Raw genomic sequence first — 24,834 nt, forward strand, 5'->3', positions numbered from 1 at the left:
TATCACAGACCTTTAAATAAAATTAGCTTTTGCAGTAAGTTTATTAAAATCCACTGAACCAAGAAATGCCCAGAATACATTTTCACTCAATACCATAATATATTATCTGTGCGGCTGATTTAAAATATGTGGTTTTGGGGGTTTGGGTTTTTTTTTTTAAGATTTTATTTATTTGACAGAGGGAGAGTGAGTACAAGCAGGGGGAACGGCAGACGGAGAGGGAGAGGGAGAAGTAGACACCTCGTTGAGCAGGGAGTCCGATGCAGGGCCCGATCCCAGGACTCCGGGATCATGACCTGAACTGAAGGCAGATGCTTAACCAACTGAGCCACCCAGGGGCCCCCAAATATGTGGTTTTTGTTTCAAATAAGATTGTCCTTGTCAACTTCCCCGACTCATGCCCAATTTATATTTCAAAAATCACTTAAGAGAGGTTTGCAAAAGCAAGTTCAAGATAATGTTGTGTATATTTTAGTTTTGAAACTTTTTACAAACAAAAATACATTAAAATCAAATACATAATACATATTAAATAAGTGGGCAATAAAGATTTTGATTTGCTGTGTGTGTGTGTGTTGATGGTGGTTTATGTTGTTCAGACATGTGTGGGTATTACAGGCAAAGAAATTAAATTAACTAGGGCGCCTGGGTGGCTCAGTTGGTTAAGCGACTGCCTTTGGCTCAGGTCATGATCCTGGAGTCCCTGGATCGAGTCCCGCATCGGGCTCCCTGCTCGGCAGGGAGTCTGCTTCTCCCTCTCCCGCTCCCCCCTCTTGTGCTCTTTCTCTCTCTCACTCTCTCTCTCAGATAAATAAATAAAATCTTTAAAAAAAAAAAAAGAAATTAAATTAAATTAACTCCCCCATTCTCCACATGTGATTTCCCCCTCCCTGTCTAAGCACTACAAGAATGCAGGCCACGATCACATAAAGTCACATGAGACTGAAACAGCATTTTCGTCTTCTGTGATTTCAGTCTGATGGATACTCAAGGAAACTAATGCTAGCTATGGATGGTCTTTGCTGCCTGCCCCAACATGTTTATTATCAACACTGGCCTGGCAGGAACTGGTTTCTGACCCTACCCAGCTGTGGGGGAACCAGGAACTAGTCATTTCATCTCTGTAAAATAGAGTTGGAGTAGACTATCTTTAAAGTCCCTTCTATTTCTCAAATTATTTGATTGTATGGGTTCTGTTCCCTATCTATCTGGTTTCTGGGGTATTAACTCACTTACATGGCCAGCCAAGACTCAATCCAGAGGCACTGGGGCTCCTCCACATCTGTCACAGTAAAAAATACCTTGTTCTATCTTATCACACTGGATCAAGATCATGCAAAGTTATTTGGTGGTGGTGGTGGTGGTGGTGTTTTAATAAGAAAACCATAGCATCCGATGCATTTTTTTTTCCTAAAGACTAGGATATTCTGAAATGCTTATAATATTTTTACATCCCTGAATAAAATAGGTCATTTAAACATTGTTAATGTCTAAAGCCACCATGTTTGGAAAAGGCAGGAAAAGTCAGAAACTATTTAAACTGCTTGTAAATTATATCCCAAGATAAATAGAAGTTTACTGGATGGGAAGGACCACGGTAACAGTAGCTTAGACAAGAGAGCCTTCTTGGAGGCTTTGAGACTGGGCTCAGTGCTCTACCCAAGCATCTCAGCACACCCTTCTCATCCTTGCCCACTGTCACACCCAAACCTGTGTTGTAACTGCTTAACTGCTAGTCTCCCTCTTCACTCACTGCAAATTCCTCGAGGGCAGGGATTTTGCTTGTTCCCTGATGTACCCCTAGGGCCTGACACCTAGGAAGGACTCCATAAATAACTGTTGGGTAGACAGCCAGCTATATCCACTTGCTGATCTTCCAAGAGCAACAGAAGCAAAGCAAGAGTGGCACCACGTGAGAGCAGTAAGAGACCTCTCCACCCACAGCCTGTGTTCGGGGGCTGGCAGGAGAACATAGGTTCCCATCAATGTGTGATTTGATGGAATCCCCACAAATTTCCATCCAACAGTGTCCTTGTAGCATGTCATACGATGCCTGCCTATGATAGGATGGATCCTATGATAGGATGGATCCTATTACAGGATGTATGACATTTTGGTGGGACCGCTTTGACTATTTATCCAATTCTTACACACACCTCAGCAGAATCTGCCCACAGTGTATGAACCAGAAGCAGCTAAACACAAAGAACGAACACTCTTCAAGAGAGGAAGATGAGTTGGTGTTGGCTCTATTTTAGGAGGAAATTCCTCTGGCTACATCTTCTAGGAACGAGGTGGGGTATCCGTTGTGCAATTGCTCAGCATACTGTTTGGTAATGGATCAAGAGAACCTTTTACTCCTTCCACAGGAGAATTTGACCTTCGGTTAACTTTCTAGCTCTGTTCCCCCGGCAACCTAATAAAGAACAGCGTATCAGCTATGTTGCTGGCATCATTACACGTGGAAAAAAAGGATCCCTAGTTGGTAAACTGCATCCAGACTGGGAGAATTCTAAGTCTACCTGATAGGAAGCCACAGGTACAGTGACCCTTGGAACGGACGTATCTCTTGCAGGGACCCTGGAAACTATGTCTACAGGGTTGTTATAATGGACACTTGCTCCCATGAGACAAGAGGCTTTTAAGCCAGGATAGCTTCCATACTTGTCTGATGTGGGTCTGTCTCCTTGCACCTAGGTTATGACACACGGACAGTTTTGGGGACTCCGACAGAAGAGCGACATCTGGTTCTGCCCTCCTGGCGAGCGGCACTTCCTGTCCTGTATCCTTCTAAGTGCCTTTGAGGCCGAGGGTGGCAGTTCATGAGTGTGAATGTTTCTAAATGCTCAGTTGAGCCTAAGTAGACCACTGTGGTACTATCAGCTTCGTGTTTTGTTTTGTTTAGATGCTCCACAGGGACGATGAGAGATGTGAAACTGTCTGGCATGGTTTTCTGCTTCCTCCAAAATCATGATCACACCTGTCACTGTCTGCATGACAGACAATCCATCTCCATTATGTGTCACCAAGACATATAGCTCCAGTTGACGCCTTCCTTAAAATCCCCAAGCTTGTTCCTACTAAGCCTTCTCCCACCAAGCACGTAATCCCACCCTAACCACCCTGGTTTTTAATATGCTACTGACAAATATCCAAAAGTCAAACGATGGATATAAAAATCATTCCCCCAAACCACAATTGTCAATGAAGAATTGGGGGTAGCGAAATAATCTCCCCGGGGGTCAGAACAGATGCTGGAAGTCCTCCAGTTATGAAGGTCCCATATCATCTGATCGCAATGGTGTGAGTTAGTGTCACCTTTTAAAACCAGGGGCACGTTGGAAAACAACCGAACTACTCCTGCCAAACAAAACACTTTTCATTTCTCTCTACAGAAGCATTCTCTGATGAAAAGAATTCCATTGTCCGCACTAGAATGAAAGGTTTGAGGAGCATAGCAATATTTAGCAGAAATCCTGAACAAAAACCCACGAAAACGCTGCCCATCACAAGCGACTGAATAAAGGGCCCTCTTTGGAGCTGGAAGACAGCACGAAAGCACAAGGCAAGCTACAAGAGACCAACAGCAACAGGAAGGACCGTGGTAAAGCTCAAAAGAGAGTGCAGTAGAAACTTCACACCCAACCCTCTGCCCCTCCCCACCCTGTTAACACTAGACTTCACAGAGGTAATTCTATCGTCAATGCACAAGAGACACACAAGCCAAACTTCTCAATCCAATGAAGCAGTCTGAACTCAGATGACCACAGGCCACTCCAGTCTTCCCACTGCCCTCAGAATCAGCACATGCAGCCAACGTGTGGCTTTGTTCACAACATCGATGAACGACAATAAAAACCCATCACGTATTCTGAAGCTCCAGAATACTCAATTTCACATTTTGCAGACCACCAGGTAGCGACCACCAAAATATTTACATCAAAATGGCATCTATCTGTCAAATGACCAGCAGTCATGTTGCTCTATGTCATTTCTTAGTCTATTACAGATACAGGCCTTATTTACATTCCTTTCCAACCCTTGCTATGAAAGCATGTCCCCTTCCCCCAAGAGAAACAACTTCCCAGGGATGCCATTTTAAAATTCCATTACAAGTAAGAATTCTGTTCCTGCCCATGCAACGTATCTAATGTAAGACAAAGAATCCCTTTGTGAACTTGGATTGAAAGTGCCAGAAAGATGCCAGATATAAAATGAGTCCTTAACGGTCTGTGTTGGGCCCAACGATGAATTTACTTATAAAAATATCACCAACTCCATTAATTAAACCTCAGGCACTGTGCAGTTATAAATACTGACCACCAAATGTGAACATAAATTTAAAACAGAGGACAGTTTACGATCTAATAGTCCAAACAAAGTCATTATTTCCATTAAAAGTGATAGAATTCAGCAATCCAGTTAGTACTAATGTCAACACCCAAACTCAAAACAGCCAACCAGGAAGGCAACAATCGGAGACATTACGGAAAAAAGAATCATTTAAATATTAAGCTTCATGTTCCATTTTCCTCCCATGATTTTGCTACTTTAAAATGTAATAGAATGACCAGAGCCTAGTAATCATTCTAGGAGTATGAGATCAGAATTTCTAAGTTTCCACATCACAGACCAAGTCAGAGCTTGGGCAAGTTATGAACAATTTGGCCTCAGCTCCCCATTTTACTAATTCCACTATTTTCCAAACCTTGGAAATGGGAGCATAAGGGCCTACTAAATATTATGAAGGTAAAAGGTAACCTAAAATATAACACAAAATTAAGCTCACTCATTAAAGGTCATTTAAAAAAATCTTACTTTAGGGGCGCCTGGGTGGCTCAGTTGTTGAGCATCTGCCTTCGGCTCGGGTCATGATCCCAGGGTCCTGGGATCAAGCCCTGCATTGGGCTCCCTGCTCAGCGGGAAGCCTGCTTCTCCCTCTCCCACTTCCCCTGCTTGTGTCCCCTCTCTGTGTCTCTCTCTGTCAAATAAATAAATAAAATCTTTAAAAAAAAATTTTTTTTAAATCTCACTTTATGTTATGGTCAGGTTTCTCAACCTTGATACACTTGACATTTTGGACTAGATAATTCTTTGTTCTAAGGGGCCGTCCTATGCATTGTAGGATGTTTAGCAGCAACCTTATCCAGACGCCAGCAGCCCCCTGCCCTGAGTTGTAACAATTGAGACTGTCTCCAGACATTGCCAAATGTCCTCTGGGGGACAAAATCACCCCCAGGTAAAATTCACTGTCTTACAGTGGAATTGCTAATGTAAATTTACTTTGCACCCAGGGATATGATCAGGTCATAGAGTCACTGAGGAGGATCTTTGCTCTCAGAGAAAGCGGGCAGAGAAGTTGAACTGTGAGGTAGAAAAGTCACATTAAAACACTAGAAATGGGGCACCTGGCTGGCTCAGTCAGTGGAGCATGCTATCCTTGATCTCAGGGTTGTGGGTTCGAGCCCCATGTTGGGTGTGAAGATTACTTAAAAATAAAATTTTAAAAAACCACTAGAAATAATTTAAACAGAGCAAAAATATCAAACAAAACTCCTTGCAAAGCACACCTTCTACACAACCAGTTAGATTTCCTTTTTGCTAAGATCCCTCCTTGAAAAGAACAGCTAATATTTCCATTTCAGGAATGAAAAGTGTTTCTGGTCCTTGATAATTTCCGGTTTGTTAATCTTGATCTAAAACAATAATTTTCAAACTATCTGTGGCAAAAGACCATTTTTAAAATTTCTAATCTACTGCAGGCCAACAGGTGGTCCTACTGTGTGGATTGGTATCAAAGAATTCACAGGCCAGCTGTCTGGGGGTCACAGTTTGACTAACACTATTCTGGAGTTCTCACTTCTATTGAGAAGTATGGTTTAAACACCTTTTGAACTCTTCAACGACTAACACTCACAAGCCAATTTATAATGTTTTTTATTGGCTTTTTTGTTCAGGAGGCAGAAAGAAAGGTGGTTTTGCCACCTTTTGAAACACAACTATACTCAAAGGAAGAAAAAGTGATTTCCTTCAAAGCCCATTTTGGATACTTTAACATGAGACAAAATTATGAAAGTGCCTTAAATATCTTTAATCCTTAATATTTCCTGCTCTTCGGTCTTTTAAAGAAGTATAGCCTCTTCTGTTAGAGTAACCACATGGCTGCAAAGTGGGTGAAAAGCAGAATGGTTTTAAAAACCTGTTCTTCTACCAACCTTCTCTTTCCCTCCAGAGGGTAAACAATTTAGAAATATAACTTGTTTATATAGGCTTGCACTTTCCCTCCAATTAAAGCTCTATTCATAATCAAAGTAGAAAACTCAGCAGTGGCCATATTTCCATGCTCCACAACAGTGACTCTGGAAAATGGCTGGAAAAAGCAGGAGTATTTTGAATTTCGCCCAAATGACTTGTTTTATGATCACAAAACAGGTGATCTGTGTGTGTAGAATTGTTAAATACCAAATGAGACAGGGAAACCGCCCAGACCTGGGCTCACAGGCTCCCTTCCCAGGGCTAACAAAGTTTAATACAGCTGGGCAAGTCAGAGTACCCCAGGAGCCTCTCAGCTCATTTCCATGTTTGTGTGCACATAAATACTCCCAGCCATTAAAATTGCAGCCTTAGAGTTAAAAAGTACCTTTACGATCATGTAGCCGAACATCCCTGCCTACCTAATGTCATGAAGCTTTCTCTTTAAGACTTCACCAGAAAACTAAAATATGGAATCCATTAGGAGAGGCTTGGCAAAAGAGAGACTGGTCTCAAGCTATTCTTGCCCACCTTTACAGAGAAAAAGGCTGACAAGAAAGGAATGTAGATGAGTGAGACAATATGAAAACAAGCATGGAGATTTTCTTATCTCTCTCCTAACCAGAGTCTGGGTGCACGACAGGAAGAATGGGGAGCCTTGGGGCCAGCCTTGACTCCCTCAGAATTAACTCAGCAAAGCCCTTTGAAACCAAGGGCATTCCACTAAGCAGTCATTAGTCCTTCGACTCACAAGATCCAACCTTCGCTATGTAATCTAACAAAAATGCAAGTAGAGGAACAGCGAAAAAAATGCTCCCCTCTGGGTCCCACAAAATTGGACAAATGGCGGCTTTCGAATGCAGAATAAGCAACAACCAATTCTAAAACCTCTCCCCCACCAAAATTTACTGCTACGTAAGTGTCTCTCGATCTGACAAGTAGGGCCGAATTTGCCGTCTGTCATCAGAATCCTCTCCGGCGGGGTCGTTTTCCTCACCAGACTCCACGTAGATTGGCCAGTCATTGTCCGTGTCACTCTTTTCTTGGCTTTCCGACGAAGCCTCCACCAGGCTAAGGTTGATGGGCATCAGCTCGTCCTCCTCATCGTGTGTGTCGGTAACACACGTGCAGTTGTCACACAGCCCGAAGCGCCGCAGGCCCTGGGACAGGTGACTCATGAAGGTTCTTCTGCAGCCCTTGCAGATGATTGGACGGTTGGATCTGTGCACCTGAAATCACACGCGGACACAGTAAACGCCGCCCCCCCGCCTCCACCACAGCCTCCGCCTCACCAAGGTGCTTCCGCCCCAAGGCCATCGGGCAGGTGAGGAACGTGCCACCTCCCCGCCGCCAAGCCTCTTGCCCGGCTATTAATATGCCTCTGACGGCCGTCTTCACTGACGCTCTGGACCAGCTTAGGTCCCCACATTCTCGCCTATCCTCCTCCCTTTGTTGAATTTTTAAAAAGATTTTATTTATTTATTTATTTATTTATTTATTTATTTATTTATTTATTTATTTATTTAGAGTGAGCAGGGGGAGGGGCAGAGGTAGAAGAAGAGAGAGAATCTCACGGAGACTCCGTGCTGAGCACAGAACCCCACTCGGGGCTCAATCCCACAACCCTGAGATCATGACCTGAGCCGAACCAAGAGCCGGTCACTTAACCCACCGAGCCACCCAGGCGCCCCCCACGCCCCTTTGCTGAATTTCTAACAAATGGTTAGTAAATTCCCTAGATGATAATAAGCTCCAAGAAGACAGGGGCCATCCTCATTCATGTTCTCTGTCACATTTGTTACTATAACTCTATGCCTGGCATATAAAGGGCATGCAGGGAACGCTTGAGGATTTTAGGTGTGGCTTTTTATGTACCTGGGATTGTCCAGTTATTAGGGAGGCTGACTTCCTAGATGGTATTTTCTCCGTCCTTATCTCTTTTTTGATAAATGCTTTCCTTACCTCTGAGAAGCACTTTGCAAACTAGAAAAAAGAACCTGATCTCCTACCCCGCGCAGTTCCTCCTTAGGGCAGCAGCCCCAGGGGCCCCCTCTGCATACGGATCTATCTAATGTGTGCACTCTTCAGGAGCTCCAGCCTAGAGGGGTCTGCGAACCAAAGCCTCTCCTGTGGAGACCTCTGGATGCAGGATGCACACAAGAGGTAGAGACAGAGAGAAATGACAGAGGACAAAAGCCAATAACACAACACCCAGCTCACTGGAGCTGCCACTACATCCTGGCCAAATGCCTTCCAGGGGGTCTCCTAGGCTTTCTACACTAAACCCCAACCCCTAGCCAACCTGGCTATGTCCATGACCTTTGCAACCTGACAGGGCCTTTGAAAACCACCTCTTGGGGCTGCAGTGGACTTGACCTTGTATAACATGGAAAGATAGAGGGAATAAGGATTCCAACCAGTAAACTATCTTCAGGGCACCAGGAACCTACTGCTGCCAAGACAGACTGGAGATATAATTTGGGGGGAAAAAAAAGACAGACAAAAACTTGAGGCTATGGGAAGAGGCCATTCTCAGGGGTGCTGGGGCCAGCCCTGAGAGTGGAGACGGCCAGTAACCTTGTACTTAACTTAAATCTGGATTCTTTCAAAACCACAATTCACATACCACAAAATTCACCTTTTAAAAGCATACAATTTGGGCGCCTGGGTGGCTCAGTTGGTTAAGCGACTGCCTTCGGCTCCGGTCATGATCCTGGAGTCCCGGGATCGAGTCCCGCATCGGGCTCCCTGCTCGGCGGGGGGTCTGCTTCTCCCTCTGACCCTCCTCCTTTCGTGTTCTCTGCCTCTCATTCTCTCTCTCTCAAATAAATGAATACTAAATAAATAAATAAATAAATAAATAAATAAATAAATAAATAAAAGCAAGCGTATAATTTAGTGGTTTTTAGTATATTCACCAGGTTGTGCAACTATCACCACCATCTAGTTCCAGAACATTTTCATCACCCCAGAAAGAAATCAGGTGCCTATTAACGGCCACCCCTCTCCCATTTGCCAGCCTCTTAGCCCCTGGTAACCACTGATCTACTCTATCTCCATGGGTCTGCCAATCTTACGTATTTCATATCAAGGAAATCATACAAGATGTGGCCTTTTGTGACCGGCTGCTTTCACGTGGTGTAATGCTTTTAAGGTTCATCCATGTTGTAGCATGTATCAGAACTGCATTCCATGTTATGGCTTAATAAGGGTCCATGGTATGGATAGGCCACAATTTGTTTATTCATGCGTCAGTTGATGGACACTTGGGTTGTTTCCACTTTTTGGCTATGGGAATAATGCTGCAATGAACCTTTGTGTGCAGATGTGTTTTTGTGCGAATGTATGTTTTCAGTTCTCTTGGATATATACTTAGATATAGAATTGCTGCAGTCTATGGTAACTTTATGCTTAACTTTTTGAAGAACAACCAGATTGTTTTCCACAGTGGCTGCACCATTTTATATTCCCACCAGCAGTGTATGAATGTTCTAATTCCACCACATCCTTGCCAACACTTTGTTATTACTTGCTTTTTGGTGATAACAATCCTAGTGAGTCTGAAGTGGTATCTCACTGTGGCTTTGATCTGCATTTTCCCAATGACTAGTGATGATGAGCATCTTTTCATGTTCTTATTGGACATTGTGTATCTTCTTTGGAGAAATGTCTATTCACATCCGTTGTTTAATTTGGTTATTTGTCTTTTATTGTTGAACTGAAAGAGTTCTTCATATATTCTGGTTACTAGATCCTTAGCAGATAAATGATTCACTAGTATTTTCTCCCATTCTGTGGGTTCTCACATTCTTGATAGTATCCTCTGAAGTCCAAACCATTTTTATGTTTGATTTTCTAAAGACTGATTGCCTTGCTCAAAGATGATCTTAAATACAATGCCTTCCTAAATGGCCTGAACACCTGTTAGCTGGTGGGAATTAACCACTCACATGGGAGACAGAATCCCAGGGGGAAGCCAGTGGGAGGGGAGGTCCCCTGGGTCTGAAGTCCTCTTTGCTGCCCACAGGTAGCCTTGGAAAGGGTGGCACACACTTTTCCCACATCCAGGTACTGGGGTTGGGTGGAAAACTGAGGATGCACTTTTCTCACCTCTGGCATCACACCGGTGAGAACACACCCACAATCCCCTGTCCACACCCCATTGTTCTCTGCCTTATGACAACCATCCCTGACCAGGATCTAAACTTTCTTGAGTTGGGGGCGCCTGGGTGGCTCAGTCAGTTAAGCAGCTGCCTTCGGCTCAGGTCATGATCCTAGGGTTCTCGGATCGAGCCCCACATCGGGCTCCCTGCTCAGTGGGGATCCTGCTTCTCTCTCTCTCCCTCTGCAGCTGCCCCTGCTTGTGCTCTCTCGTGCTCTCTCTCTCGTGCTCTCGAGCTCTTGGCTCATCACTACATACGTATGTTGGATTATTTTGTCACATAAATAAAATCTAAAAAAAAAAAAAGCTAAAAAACAAACTTTCTTGAGTCTAAGAAAACTAGTCTCTTATATAAGTTTTAACTTTCTCTAAGTGCCACCAACCCAGCTTTAATTTAGTAGAAACACATGTTTACAATTCTCTGAAAATGCTCCAGGGGACAGAGAAGTAAAAGGCAGGCTGGTTCACCCTTGCATTAGACAAATGTCAGGAGCCCCCTCCCCTCCGTCCCCTCCACCCTCACCACAGGAGATTTTCCAGCCCAGACACTTACGCTCAGGGCGTGACTCCGCAGATGCTCCTGTCGCGTGAACCTCTTACCACAGGTCTCACAGGGGTAGGGCCGCTCACCCGTGTGCGAGCGGATATGCCGCTTAAGGATGCCCTTCTGTTTGGCAGTGTAAGGACAAAAAGGACACTTGTGGAGCTTGATGGGGACCACCAGCACGTCACCTGGGGAACCAAATGGGTTGTAAGCATCAGTGACACTGGCCACCTTCCGACAGGTGATCGGGACCTGGGGAATTCTGCCAGCCCGGACCCAGAGGGAGGACATCAACTTTACCACCAGCTAAGGGCAAGACACTACAAATTCCAAGTCTCTGTCTGGCTCCCAATCAGCCAGAGGGTAAAGTGGGCTTCTGATATAAGGCTGCAAGGAATGACATATGGTCCTGGCTTCTAAACTTCTCTATGGCTCGCAGTTAGAGACACAGCTTACATCACAACCTCAGAATTCACATGTCTTCAAGGGGATAACTGGAAAAGCTTCCCAAAACAACACTCACTCTGACAGTGTCTATTGTCTCTGATTTCATTTTAAGGCAGTGCTGATGGAGACCCTGTTACAGACTGAATTGCATCCCCCCAAAATTCATACATCGAAGTCCTAACCTCCAGTGTGACTATTTTTGGAGATAGGGAGGTAAATTAAGGTTAAATGAGGTCATAAGGGTAGAGCCCTAATCCGATAGGACCGGTGTCCTTATAATCCGAGGAAGAGACACCAGAGGTCTCATTCTCTCTCTGTTCATGCACAGACGAAAGGCCATGTGAGGACCAGGAAGAAGGTAGTAGGTCGCGAGCCAGGAAGAAAACAACCCTACCAGCACCTTGACCTTGGACTCTGAGCCTCCAGAACTGTGAGAAAATAAATCTCTGTTGTTTAAGCCACTCAATCTGTGGTATTTCTGCTGTGGCAGCTTGAACTGACCTCCTGAATTGATTTCATGACCCTCAAAAGTTTGGAACCCTCTGTTATGATGAATCAGACCCCTGGATCAGGATCTATCCTTTCTATGACAGGAGTGCCTAAGAAGAGCTTCCAGGCATGTGCAGAAGATGTGTACTGTGAAAAAAAAGAAAAAGAAGAAGAAGAAGAATAGAAAAAAAACAAAAACAAAAAAAAGAAGATGTGTACTGTGATGCACACCCTCAACCGGAATTCGTATTAACTCTATAGATCTGAAATCCTCAAACATCCAGGAATTCACTTAAATCTTTTTCCAACTCTTTGGTTTTTTTCCCACCTTGCTTGTACAACCATTAAGGTGACAACACGATTATCCCCCCCATATACAAAAACTGTTCAAGTTTCCCAAGTTACCCTCATTGCAGCATTCCAAGATGTGTCCCCTCTATGCACAGCCTTCAGGATTTTATAGACTTTGGTCATATCACATCATACAGGAAGGCACTAGTGACTCAAGCTTTCCAGGCATTGAAATCTGAGTTCAAGGCCCTGCTCCACCATTTACCAGCCGTATGACTTTGGACATCTCTCTTGACTTCTCTGTGCCTCACTTTTCTCATCTGTAAAATAGGGATGATAACAGTTTCCCCCTTAAAGGATTGTGGTAAGAATGAAGTGAAGTAATACCTACAGCACAGCACCTCGCACATGGTAAGAGCTCATGAATATCAGCCATTTTTGTCACCATCATCCTCTCCTTGGTGTTTCTTTACCGATGAAGCAGCCCCAGGCTCTGTGGTTTTTCTCAACACTGTAGTAACTCCTTTTCTCTGGGACCTTCCCAGGATACCTACCTGGGCTTTATCTTTTCGGAGGTGCTGCCAAAAGTATGGCAAGCCGAATCCCAAGTGAGAACCCAACATCATTCCCAACACAAACCAACCCAAGGGTGGAGATTATTTTCTCTGGTTTCAAGTTCCCAGCCTGATAATGCCTAACATTCTGCATCATCTATAGTGACTCCAAAGCCTGTTTCCTACAATAAAGCAGCAGCTCTTGGCTCATCACTACATACGTATGTTGGAATATTTTGTCACTGAGCACACTGGGACTGAGATCTAGTTTCCTGCTCACTCCTCTGGTGTTGTGGAATCTTCCTGCCATCTAGCCCCACCAGCCTGGCATTAGACTTTATCTCTTCTCAATTATCTACAAAAACATTAAGTCAAATGCGCCCAGCATTGATCCCCGGAAAAACCAACTGTTAATTCTATCTCCATCAGAAAAGTAAGAATTACCACAACACTTTCCTTCCTCTCTCATGATCTGATCTCACCAATACAACCATTCATTTAAATGCCTACTACATGCCAGACACTCTTAATAAGGTCCACCTTTACCAAGACACCCATTTCTTCCCTCAAGAAGTTAAGTCTGGCAGGAAAGAAAGACATGTAAACAACTTCACACAATATAATGTAACACGTGCAAAGTTCAAAGTGATGAAGAAGCATAGACAAGAAAGTAATGAATTCACTCTAGGAGTTCAGAGAAGATTTCACAGGAGAGGTGATCTTTGAGCAAGGTTTTAAAGGATGAATAGGAGTTCACCAGGAGTTCAAGACAGACAAAGGTATCTCAGACAGAGAAATAACGCACACTTAGGCATAGAGGTAAATAAGAAAACAGAATATAAAGCAGAGGGGAGGGGGGGATGAGAAATGAGGCTGCGGAAGGGGCAAGAACCAGACTGTGAGGGTCATGGTCAATCATTTATTCAACAAATTTATACTGAGCATCTACTAAATGTCAGGCTATGTTCTAGGCCCTGGGGATACAGCAGTGAACAGAAAAGATAAAAATCCTGCCCTCATGATTCTGACATGTTCAGGAACTTGGACTTTATTCTGTAAGCAGCTAGAATTTTAAGGAGGGGAAGTACATGGTCAGATTGAGTTTTAAAAGATCCCTCAGAAGACAGTACAGGGGAAGGATTTTTCTTTTTAATTTTTTTCCAAAGATTTATTTATTTATTTGAGGGAGAGAGAGTGAAGGGAGGGAGGGGCAGAGGGAGAGGGACAGAGAGTCTCAAGCAGACTCCACAGGAAAGGCAGAGCCCGTTGTGGGGCTGTCTTGCGACCCTGAGATCACGACCTGAGCCAAAACCAAGAGTGGGATGCTTAACCGACAGCGCCCTCCAGGAACCTTGTAGGGGAAGGATTGAAGAGAGGCAATATGAAAGGCATGAAGTACAGGTGAGAGAGGATGCGAAATGTCATGAACTAAAGCAGGGACCGCAGAGGTGGAGAGGAGATACCCATGTGAGGTAAAATGGACAGCACTGGATGACCACATGTGGGAGGGTAAGAAGGGAAAATAGAAGATTCAAAATGACAGAGATTCTGGGTTAGCTGACCTGGTGGATGATGGTGGAATAAACCGAAGTAGGGAACACAGGAGGAAAAGCAGGTACTAGAGGAATGATAGGTTCAGTTTGGATTTTACTATATTTGGGGCAGGCCCAGAGCATCCATGAGGGGCATATCTGGGTTAGATAAATCTGGAGCTTAGGCACAGAATGGAAGAATACAGTTTTAAGAATCTTCAGGAAATTGGAGTGGTTGCTTTAATTAAGGCCTGGCCTTTCCCTGAGCACCCTGCTTCCCTTACCCCATCGCCCTGACACCTCTGAGTCGGAGGTGCGTAGGATCCCCCTTGTGCTTCACTGTCATCTCCAGACCACTGTCCCGCCCTCCATCCTCAAAAACCTTAAGATCTTTTGAAGCTCACACCATCGAATGATAGTACAGCTACGTCTCCTTATTACAGTCATCCCGGATCCCTGAGGTCACCTCCTCATTCTGTGGAGATTTGATCACATTGCCTTCAAATACAACTCCTGGCATAATTCTTGATGTGAGTACTGAAAATGACCCTGGCCTCTCTGTTCCTTGACCTCCTTTCCTCCAAAGACCTTGTTCTCCACCCCATCTCAGCTACCCCGTCCTAGACCAAGAGCTCTCAACTCCACCTGCATATTAGAATCACCTGGGAAACTTAAAAAAACAAAACAAAACAAAACAAAACTGATGTCCAATCTCTATCCCAAGCATCAGATTTTTAAAACACTCTGCCTAGTGTATAGTTGAGAGGGAGAATCATGGCCCCATACCTAGATATTTCCAATAACTGCATTTGTTCTGCAGCCTACATATCAAGCATCCCACTTCCCAACCACTATCTCGTATCTTTCCAGCTCACCCCCTAAGTGTCCCTTCTCGGTTGGGACCACATCATGGACTATGCCGCCATTTTACTGTCCTTCACCTCCTTGGGGCCTCATGCCTCTCCTTCCCCAGTTTCGTGCTCACAATCCATCACTGAAATCACTCCTTCACATCCATCCTTAACTGCCTGGGTCTTCTCTCTCCCTCTGTGTTCACCTTGTTAAACCTAAATTCTGGTTAAATACAAATCTGTGCCCATTCCATACCTGAAACGAGGCAAATTAATATCACTGGTGAAAAATACACAACTGTGTTCTGGTCTCACTTCGAATCCATCTAACCATCACCCTCTGAGCACTAATATCAGAGCCCTTGGTTCTGCCCAAGAACCCTAAATATTGGGGCACCTGGGTGGCTCAGTCAGGGACTCCCTCTGCCTGCGCTCTGCCTACTTGTGATCTCTCTCTCTCTGTCAAATAAATAAAATCTTAAAAAAAAAAAAAAAGAACCCTAAATATTTCCCTGGCTCACTCTCTCCCACTCTCCTCAGGGACCATTCCACACCCTCCCTCTGATCAGGTCTCTCCCCCCCACTGTCCCCTCCTCCCTTTCAGCCATTGTCCTTGCTTCTTCTTTTTTTTTTTTTTTAATTTTATTTATTCATTTGAGAGAGAGAGCGAGCATGAGCAGAGGTGGGAGAGGGAGAGGCAGAGGCAGAGGGAGAAGCAGGCTCCCCCCTGAGCAGGGAGCCCGACGTGGGACTCAGTTCTAGGACCCTGAGATCATGACCTGAGCAGAAGGCAGACACTTAACCATCTGAGCCACCCAAGTGCCCCTGTCCTTGCTTCTTTAGCTGATGAGAAGCAATCAGAAGAGAACCTCCACATGCTCCCAGCCACCCCCAAGCTCCCTCATGAACACATATGGTCTGCTTCCACTCCTGTTCCTATGAACGAATGTGCTTCCTCACATGCAGAGCCCGACCATCCCCACCACTTGGACAGGGACCTCGTCTGCCCTCGCTCTATCAACTGTCTCTCTCTCTTTTACCATCAGTTATCCTACTCTCTCCTGGATCATTCCCACCAGTAAACAAACATGCTTTTAGATTCTCCACCTTCATAAAAACCTTGACCTCATATGCCCCTTCAGCTACTGATGCATTTCTCTGTCCCCTTCACAGCAAATATTCTTGAAAGAAGCATCAATACTCACTGTCTTCACCTCTATTTCCCCAGCTCTGTTTCAAGCCCTTTGGTCTCTTGCCTCCCACTTCATCAACACTACTCTTGTCAAGCCCGCCAATGACCTCCCCAATGATCAGTGCTCACTCTGCCTACATGCAGTCCTGGACATAGTCGATTTCTCCTTTTTCCTGAAACATTTTCTCTTCCTAGTACCCATCACTCTCGATTCTCCTCCTACCTCCCTGCCTGCCCCCTCCCCGTCTCCTTTACTGGGCCCTATTTGCCTGACCTCTACATGCTGGAGTTCCCCCAGGGCGCAGTGTGTAAATCTCTTACCTTCTCCTTCTACAGCCATAAGTTCATAGGATATATAAGTTTCAAATTCCATGAACCCATTAATGATTCCCAAATGTATAGCTCAGCTGTGATTCCCCCCGGAACCCCAAGCATACAGGATGCAACTGCTTAGTGAACATCTCCACCTGGAGATCCAAGAGGCATCACAAACAACATGTTTAAGTCAACTGCTCCAGCTAAAAACCTGAGGGTCACCCTTAACTTCTCTTTTTCTCCTACCACTCATACAAGCCATTAGGAAATCTGGTCGGTTCGACCTTGAGAGGCAGTAGTGTCCTATCCAAGAAGACCACTTTGGAGGTTATGGCATACACTACCCACATGGATGCTTTTAAGATATGTCACTTCAAGTCACTCTCAGCTGAGACCCTCTAGTGGTGTCCCTTCTCAGAGGAAGACCCAAAGGTCTTCTCATGGCCTTCAGGGCCCCACCTGATCTGCCCTCATCCAAACTCTCTAACCTCATCCCCTAGCACTCTGCCTCACCCACTCCACTCCAGCCTCAGCAGCACCCTGTTGTTCCTCTAGTTCACTTGCCAGTTGTGACCTGCACCTGGGCCTTTGCACCTTGCTCCTCCCTCTGCCCAGAATGTTCTTCTCCCTGATTTACCTTGCAGTTTGCTCTCTTCCTCCCTTGCAGTTTCTGCTCAAAGGCAACTTGTTAGAAAGGCCTTCCTTGTCAACACTAAATAAAACAGCATCTCCTTCACTATCAACCTCTCCCCTGCTTTAGTTCTTCTTCATGTTATATACTTACTTATATGTTTATTGTCTGTCTCCCTGCATTGGAATGTCAGCTTCATGAGGACAAGGACTGCCTTTTGTTCACTCCGATGAACAGTGCTTGGCATATAGTAAGTGCTCAATAAATATTTGTTAAATGATTGCATGAATGGAGACATAGATCAACAGAACAGAATAGAGAGCCCAGAAATAAACCCATGCTTATATGGTCTATTAATCTATGAAAAAGGAGGCAAGAATATACAAATGGGAAAAGACAGTCTCTTCAATAAGCGATGCTGGGAAAACTGAACAGGTACATGCAGAAAAATGAAACTGGACCACTTTCTAACACCACAAACAAACACAAACTCAAAATGGATTGAAGACCTAAATGTGAACCCTGAAACCATAAAAATCCTAGAGGAGAACACAGGCAGTAATTTCTCTGACATCGGTCATAGCAACATTTTTCTAGATATGCCTCCTACAGCAGGGAAAACAAAAGCAAAAATAAACTATTGGGACTACATCAAAATAAAAAGCTTTTGTGCAGGGCACCTGGGTGGCTCAGTCATTAAGCATCTGCCTTTGGCTCAGGTCATGATCTCAGGGTCCTGGGATCGAGCCCTGCATCGGGCTCCCTGCTCGGCGGGAAGCCTGCTTCTCCCTCTCCCACTCCCCCTGCTTCTGTTCCCTCTCTCACTGTGTCTCTCTCTGTCAAATGAATAAATAAAATCTTTAAAAAAAGAAAAAAGAATATGTCTTAAAAAAAAAAAAGCTTTTGTGCAGTAAAGGAAACCATCAACAAAACAAAATAAAGGCAACCTACTGAATGGAAGAGGGTATTTGCAACTGACAAACCCGATAAGGGGTGAATATCCAAAATATATAAAGAACTTACACAATTCAACACCATAAAAACAATCTGATTGGGGCACCTGGGTGGCTCAGTTGGTTAAGCGTCTGCCTTCGGCTCAGGTCATGATCCCAGGGTCCTGGGATCGAGTCCCACGTTGGGCTCCCTCCTCAGCAGGGAGTCTGCTTCTCCCTCTCCCTCTACCCCTCCCCCCTGCTCATGCTCACTCTCTCTCTTAATAAATAAATAAAATCTAAAAACAAAAACAAAAAAAAAAACCCTGGGCACCTGGGTGGCTCAGTTGGTTAAGCGACTGCCTTCGGCTCAGGTCATGATCCTGGAGTCCCAGGATCGAGTCCCACATTGGGCTCCCTGCTCAGCAGGGAGTCTGCTTCTCCCTCTGACCCTCCTCCCTCTCATGCTTTCTGTCTCTCATTCTCTCCCTCGCAAATAAATAAAATCTTAAAAAAAAATAAAAAATAAAAAAATAAAAAAACCCCAACAATCTGATTAAAAAATAGGCAGAGGACTCAAACAGACACACTTTTCCAAAGAAGACATACAGAATGGCCAACACATATGAACAGGTGCTTAACATCACTAATCATCAGGAAAATACAAATCAACACTATGATGAGATACCACCTTACACCTGTCAGAATGGCTAGAATCAAAAAGAAATAACAAGTGTTGGCAAGGATGTGAAAAAAAAAAGGAAACCTCATGCACTGTCGGTGGGAATACAAAGTGGTACAGCCACTGTGGGAAACAGGATGGAGGTCTCTCAAATTCCACTATAGGGAATTTACCCAAAGAAAACAAAAATACTAATTTGAAAAGATATATGGACCCCTATGTTTATTGCAGCATTATTTATAATAGCTAAGATATGGAAGCAGCCTGTGTCCATTTACAGATGGATAAAGAAGATGTGATATAAGTTGTGCGCGCGTGCATGGTGCATGCACACACACACACACGCGTGTGCACACACACACACTATGGAATATTACTCAGCCATAAAAAAGGATGAGATCTTGTCATTTGCAACAACATGGATGGACCTAGAGGGTATTATGCTATGTGAAATAAGTCAGACTGAGAAAGACAAATACCATATGATTTCCCTCATATGTGGAATCTAAAAAACAAAACAAATGCGTAAGCAAACAAAAAGCAGAATCAGATCTATAAATACAGAGAACAAACTGATGAATAAATGAATGAATGAATGGGCAGGAATGATAAGATGTTGAAGAAGAAAGCCAATGATGGAACACTGGACACACTGGCATTAAATGATCCCGTGATGAGACTGGAAAGGAATGGGCAGAGGTCAGAGCAATGGGTACCCGTGGTGTCAGAAGCCAGAGGAAGATAGAATTTCAAGAAGGAGAGAAAGGGCAGAGTCAACTACTGAGAGAGGCCAAGTAAGATAAAACCTGAAGGGCGCCTGGGTGGCTCAGTTGGTTAAGCGACTGCCTTCGGCTCAGGTCATGATCCTGGAGTCCCGGGATCGAGTCCCACATCGGGCTCCCTGCTCAGCAGGGAGTCTGCTTCTCCCTCTGACCCTTCTCCCTCTCGTGCTCTCTCTCATTCTCTCTCTCGCAAAAAAAAAAAAAAAGATAAGACCTGAAAATCACTCATTGGATTGGCTCTAGAAATGCATGGCTGACCTCATGGCAGCAGGGTCGGTGGAGTGGAGGGGGCAGAAGTCAGTCTGCAGTGGCTGAGAAAAGAGTAGGAGTAGTCTTTTCCCAAAGAAAAGAGTAGGAAGAGTAGGAAGTAAAACAGTGGAGGTAGCCAACGCAGATGAACCTTCCAAGAAGCTGTGGGAGGTGCCGGAGCTGGGGTTGGGAGGTCTGGGGGAGGAGGGCTGATAGGAGGACCCTATGACCTGACAGTGTCTGCTTACGTCAGATGTGAGCAATGTGGATACAGAATTACCACGACACCCTCCTGGCTGTCTCCCTGCCCTTGTCTCCCATCTCCACGCCATCTGGTGCTAAGGCCAAATTAATCTCCCCCAAGCACAGAACCTGCCTCCTCCCAAGCTCAGTAACTACCAAAAAATTCCCCTGTGCCTACAGACAAAACCTCACCTCTTAGCATTTACGGTTTTCCATAATCTGACTCCCATCAATTTCTCTCCTCTTCTTACTCTCGGATGCCACCTTCATAATGCCTCCCTGATCTCCCAGGCAGAAGCCAGTTCTGCTTTTGGACCACTGGGAAAGCCACACCTCCATCTGTCTTCCAGTCCTACTGTCTTTCTAACATGTGATGCCAATGACACATATCTTACCTCCTCTAAGACACCACCAGCTCTTTGAGGGCTGGATCCATGTCTGACTTATCTTTGTGTCTTTACCAGGAAGGTCCTCAAATATTTGAGCAAATAAATGAATGACCAAACACATCAGTCCTACTCTGTGCCTTGGCATTTGGAATAAATTTACCCAGGAGCCATGTGAATGGGATCAAAACTTGGCAGACAACAGGCATGGCCAGGGGCCAGGGGGGCTGCCTTGTCCACAGCACCTTCTAGTTGGAAACCTGACTTGACAGACTGACAGACAGACAGACTGGACTTGAATGAAGACGGAGTAGGGCTGCATTATTATTTCTTGATTCTTGTGCTTACAGGCAGAGGGGTTGAAAGATAAAATCATGGCACTGAAATCCTCTATTCATTTGTGCTGCCTGCACAGTTTGTTTGAATGAAATGAAGCCAGCCCAGGTTTCTCGTTTTAGCTCTGCCACTTACCAGCTCTGCGTTCTTAGGAAATTCACCAAACCCTTGTGGGTCTCCGTTTCTCCACACTCTTCTGCCAAACTCATGAGGGTCTAATGGGTGTGAAAGGGTGGTCACCGTCTGTGAAGTGCTATTATGCACGGAAATGAGATTTCAACCCGTTCCCACAGTGTGTGGGAAACATGAAAACAGCCACTACCTTCTAAATGCTGGTTAAGCCAGTGTCCTGAGGATCGGAAACAGCATTTTTGAGTTTTCAAGCCTAGTTTTAATCAGACATACAGAGTGTTCTTGCTTTAAAAAATGAAATTAAAAAAAAAAAGAAATTAAATGTCTCAAGACAGCCATTTAGTAACGAATAAAAGCGGCTGATCTCCCTTATCTAAAACACTTTCGGGCCTGGGTGGCTCAGTCGTTAAGCGTCTGCCTTCGGCTCAGGTCATGATCCCAGGGTCCTGGGATTGAGTCCCGCATCGGGCTCCCTGCTTGGCGGGAAGCCTGCTTCTCCCTCTCCCACTCCCCCTGCTTGTGTTCCTGCTCTCGCTATCTCTCTGTTAAATGAATGGATAAAATCTTTAAAAAAAATAAAAATAAAAAATAAATAAATAAAATAAAATAAAATACTTTCACTGCTCAGTATTGAAGGGTGAATTTAAATTGGGATTAATTAATTTCTTGGCTTGAGGTTCTGGAAGCTATAGGGTACTTTCATCAGTAAGGTGGCAGCCAAGTCTATTTCAATCTCCTACAAGACATTTTACAACACAATTACCCCACCTGTTAAGAGGAGTTAGTCATGTCAACTCATCTCTCAGAGTTGTTCAGGGAAACAACCAAGTTCTCTTAAAACACAAAAGCCTACCAAAGGAAAATATTTGATATAAAAGCTAGTTTAAGGGTGATGATTTAATTAAAACACAAATGTCTTTGGAGTTATCAACATTAATTATTAAAAGAAAAAAAAAAGCCTACCAAAGGATATAAGAAACCTACTCACATAAAGCCAAATGCCAACTCATTTTAGATATTCTCAAGTAGATAGCACCACTGACCATGACACGCTAAGTGCCTGTCGACCATGTGCCGGGCACCATGGCTGACAAAGAGAAGTATCAATTTCTTACCTGTCTGGAATATGTGATCATACATGAGAAAAAATTCTGAGAACCTTCTCGTTTGGTCCTCAACCCTGTGATAAAGGCAAGGCAGGGATGATTATCTCCTGAACAAAACGGCTTCAAAGAGACTGATTGATTTAATCCAAGTCCCACTGCTTATTAGTAGAAGGCAGTAGGTTCTTTCCATGTCTTCAGACTGCCCTCAGCATGCTTACACTCTAGTTGTAGAGGTAAAATACTACCACAGAGGAAGAGACAATGGCCCGCACACAGCAGGTGCTCAATGACCATCGCTTGGTGGGGGTGGTGGTAATGTGGTGGTAATGACAATGACGGTAATGGCAGTGACCATGACAATGATCATGATGACAGGAGCCGAAGAGGCCCAGGTGTGCGTGCTAAAGGACCGGCAGAGATGCTGAATGCTCGTGGAGCTCACCTGAGTCCTCTCCATACCAGTTAGTCTGGACATCCATCATGGAACTCATGGTTCCTCCTGCACCATCTGGTCTTCCCTCCAAACTCCGAGAAAAGTGATGGTCCGCATCGCCTTTGCTGGGGACAGCACTGTTGCGCAGAAGTGCCTCCAGGAATTGCTTCACGTGGTAGTTCCCGTAAGCCAAGTCCACAGCCTGGCCACCGGGCAAAGCCTCGGCCACGCGGGCCAGGCTGAGTGGGGAGGCATAAGGCTGCAGCGGCTCACCACCCTCCACCTCCACCTCGTCGGCCTCAAACTCCACCTTGGGCTCTATCTGTTTGGGCAGAATAGAGAGGTCACCGTCAGCTGGGCCACAGCCCTGGCGGTCCTTCACCACCAGTCCCAGCGGGTGGCAGCCCTGGCAGTCACCGCAAGGGGACTCTCTCGGACAGTCCACACTCTCCTCTCCCTCAGCTGCCGAGGAGACCAAGCTCTTGGTATCACAGGAGGTCCCTTCCCTGCCTGAACTGGGGCTTCCACCGTCAACCTGATGAGCCCCCACGGCTACCGCCGCCGCCGCCGCCTCCTTCTCCATCTTCCGGCAGATATCGAGGGACGACCTGATGTACGTCTTGCAGAAGTTCACCACATCGTTCATCTGCAGGTAGCTGGCCGCTGACATAACTTCAATCACGTTCTCCCCGCACAGATCCAGCTTCCCAGAGTACAGGAAGTCTAAGATGGTGGAGAAGGCATCGGACGTGACAATGTCCAGCGAGGCGGTGCTGGGCCGCCCGCTGTCCTGGATGTAGTGAATGAGCAGGGCTCGGAAGTAGCCGCTGTTGGCAAACAGAATGTTCCTGTGGGCCTTGAAGATCCGCCCTTCCACAATGATGCTGCAGTCACAGAAAAAGTCCCTCTTTCGCTGTTCATTCAACTCCCCCAAGAGCTTGGCATAATAGGATTGCATCTCCATTTCTCCACCAGCTGCTGCTTCTCTGGAGTGGCCTGTATCTCTGCCAAGATTTTTTTTTTTTTCCAGTTAATTCACCGATCCCAACCTTACAAATAAGATGTTCAGTTTTAATTTTTCTTTTTCATTCTTCCCCAAACACCGGTTCAATAGTGTCTTTATGATATGGGTTATTTTGGGATCTAACAAAAATCAGAGGTGGTCCAACGGGGTTAATTTATGAAAAACAACAAAAATAACCAGAACAAGCTGCACGTGGCACAGTACATAGTGTTTTACATGGAAGCTCTCAATACATTTTTATAAAAATCCGATGATAAAATTGTCCCCATTTTTCTGATAAGGAAATTGAGACTTAGAGAAGGTAGGAGACGACCCAGCTATAACAGCCAGGACTCAAAACCAGGTCAGTTATCCCCTGGAGTTCCTGCTTTTATGCCTACACTATACTTTCTTCACGACTCAGAATATAGATAATACCCAAATCTAATACTTACAGCTCAATCCTGACACGGACCTTGGAGACTGTACTCGCCTGTCTCGGCACACCCCTCTTATCATGCCTTCATGGAAGCACAGTGGATTCTTGGGCTAGCCTGCATACAGTCATCGTTCTTATGGTTTTTAGTGCCCATTCTGGCTTTGAGAGATCCACCCTTCCCCCATTCTTGGCCAACGTGTTTTGCATCAAGCTGGCGCCATCCCCAGGCTCTAGATATAAACAGATATAACACAATCAAGGCATCCCACCTTCTGAGTGCAGTGATTAGCTCAGAAATGGCCACGTGGCTTGGTCAGAGCAATGAAAAGCAATACAGGTTTAGTGAAGGTTCCAGAAAAGAGCACTGTCTACTCTGTGAGCATGTGGGATGTCAGAGATGCTGTCTCAGCACCAGGGGAACCAGCCCGACAAAGATGACAGTCTGGCTCAGGCAGGAGCAACAAATGGAGCCCAGGGACACCCTCTGCGCCCCAGTTCATGCTGGGCCAGAAGCCAATTAAGTCTCTTTTTGCCTTAGCTGGTCTGAGTTGGGTTTTCTATCTCTTGCAAATGAGAGACTCCCAACTGATGGACTCCACTACCCTTGGTTCACTCCCTCGAATTTTATGTCCTGGCCCTTGTCTGTCAGTGGACTCCAAGCCTTTGAAGGCATGAGCCATGTCTTATCTCATTTGCTACCCTCCATAGCACCTGGCAGAGTGCTTTGGACAAGGTGGGTTGGCTAAGGACAAAGGAAGACTCCTTTCTTAACTGCTAAGTAGAACAGGTATAAATCAAGTTTAAAACCCTTCTGCTGGTGAGAAGGACAGATGCTGACCTTCTTCTCTGAG

The 24,834-nt window shown here is 45.1% G+C and overlaps 1 protein-coding gene across 1 annotated transcript; it reads right to left on the minus strand.

Annotated features, from left to right (window-relative positions):
• Positions 1 to 912: 912 nt before the first annotated feature.
• Positions 913 to 23,716, minus strand: ZBTB8B (zinc finger and BTB domain containing 8B). Its single transcript, XM_045895468.3, has 3 exons — positions 22,551 to 23,716; positions 10,968 to 11,146; positions 913 to 7,481 (listed from the first exon to the last, which is right to left on the minus strand). Exons 1-3 carry the CDS (start codon positions 23,503 to 23,505, stop codon positions 7,164 to 7,166), a joined length of 1,452 nt encoding a protein of 483 aa, XP_045751424.2. The 5' UTR covers positions 23,506 to 23,716; the 3' UTR covers positions 913 to 7,163.
• Positions 23,717 to 24,834: the final 1,118 nt, after the last annotated feature.

Source organism: Mirounga angustirostris, unplaced genomic scaffold (genome assembly GCF_029215605.1).
Source record: "Mirounga angustirostris isolate CCGP_5_RB_7025 unplaced genomic scaffold, mMirAng1.0.hap1 SCAF_4, whole genome shotgun sequence".
Classification (NCBI taxonomy): Eukaryota; Metazoa; Chordata; class Mammalia; order Carnivora; family Phocidae; genus Mirounga; species Mirounga angustirostris.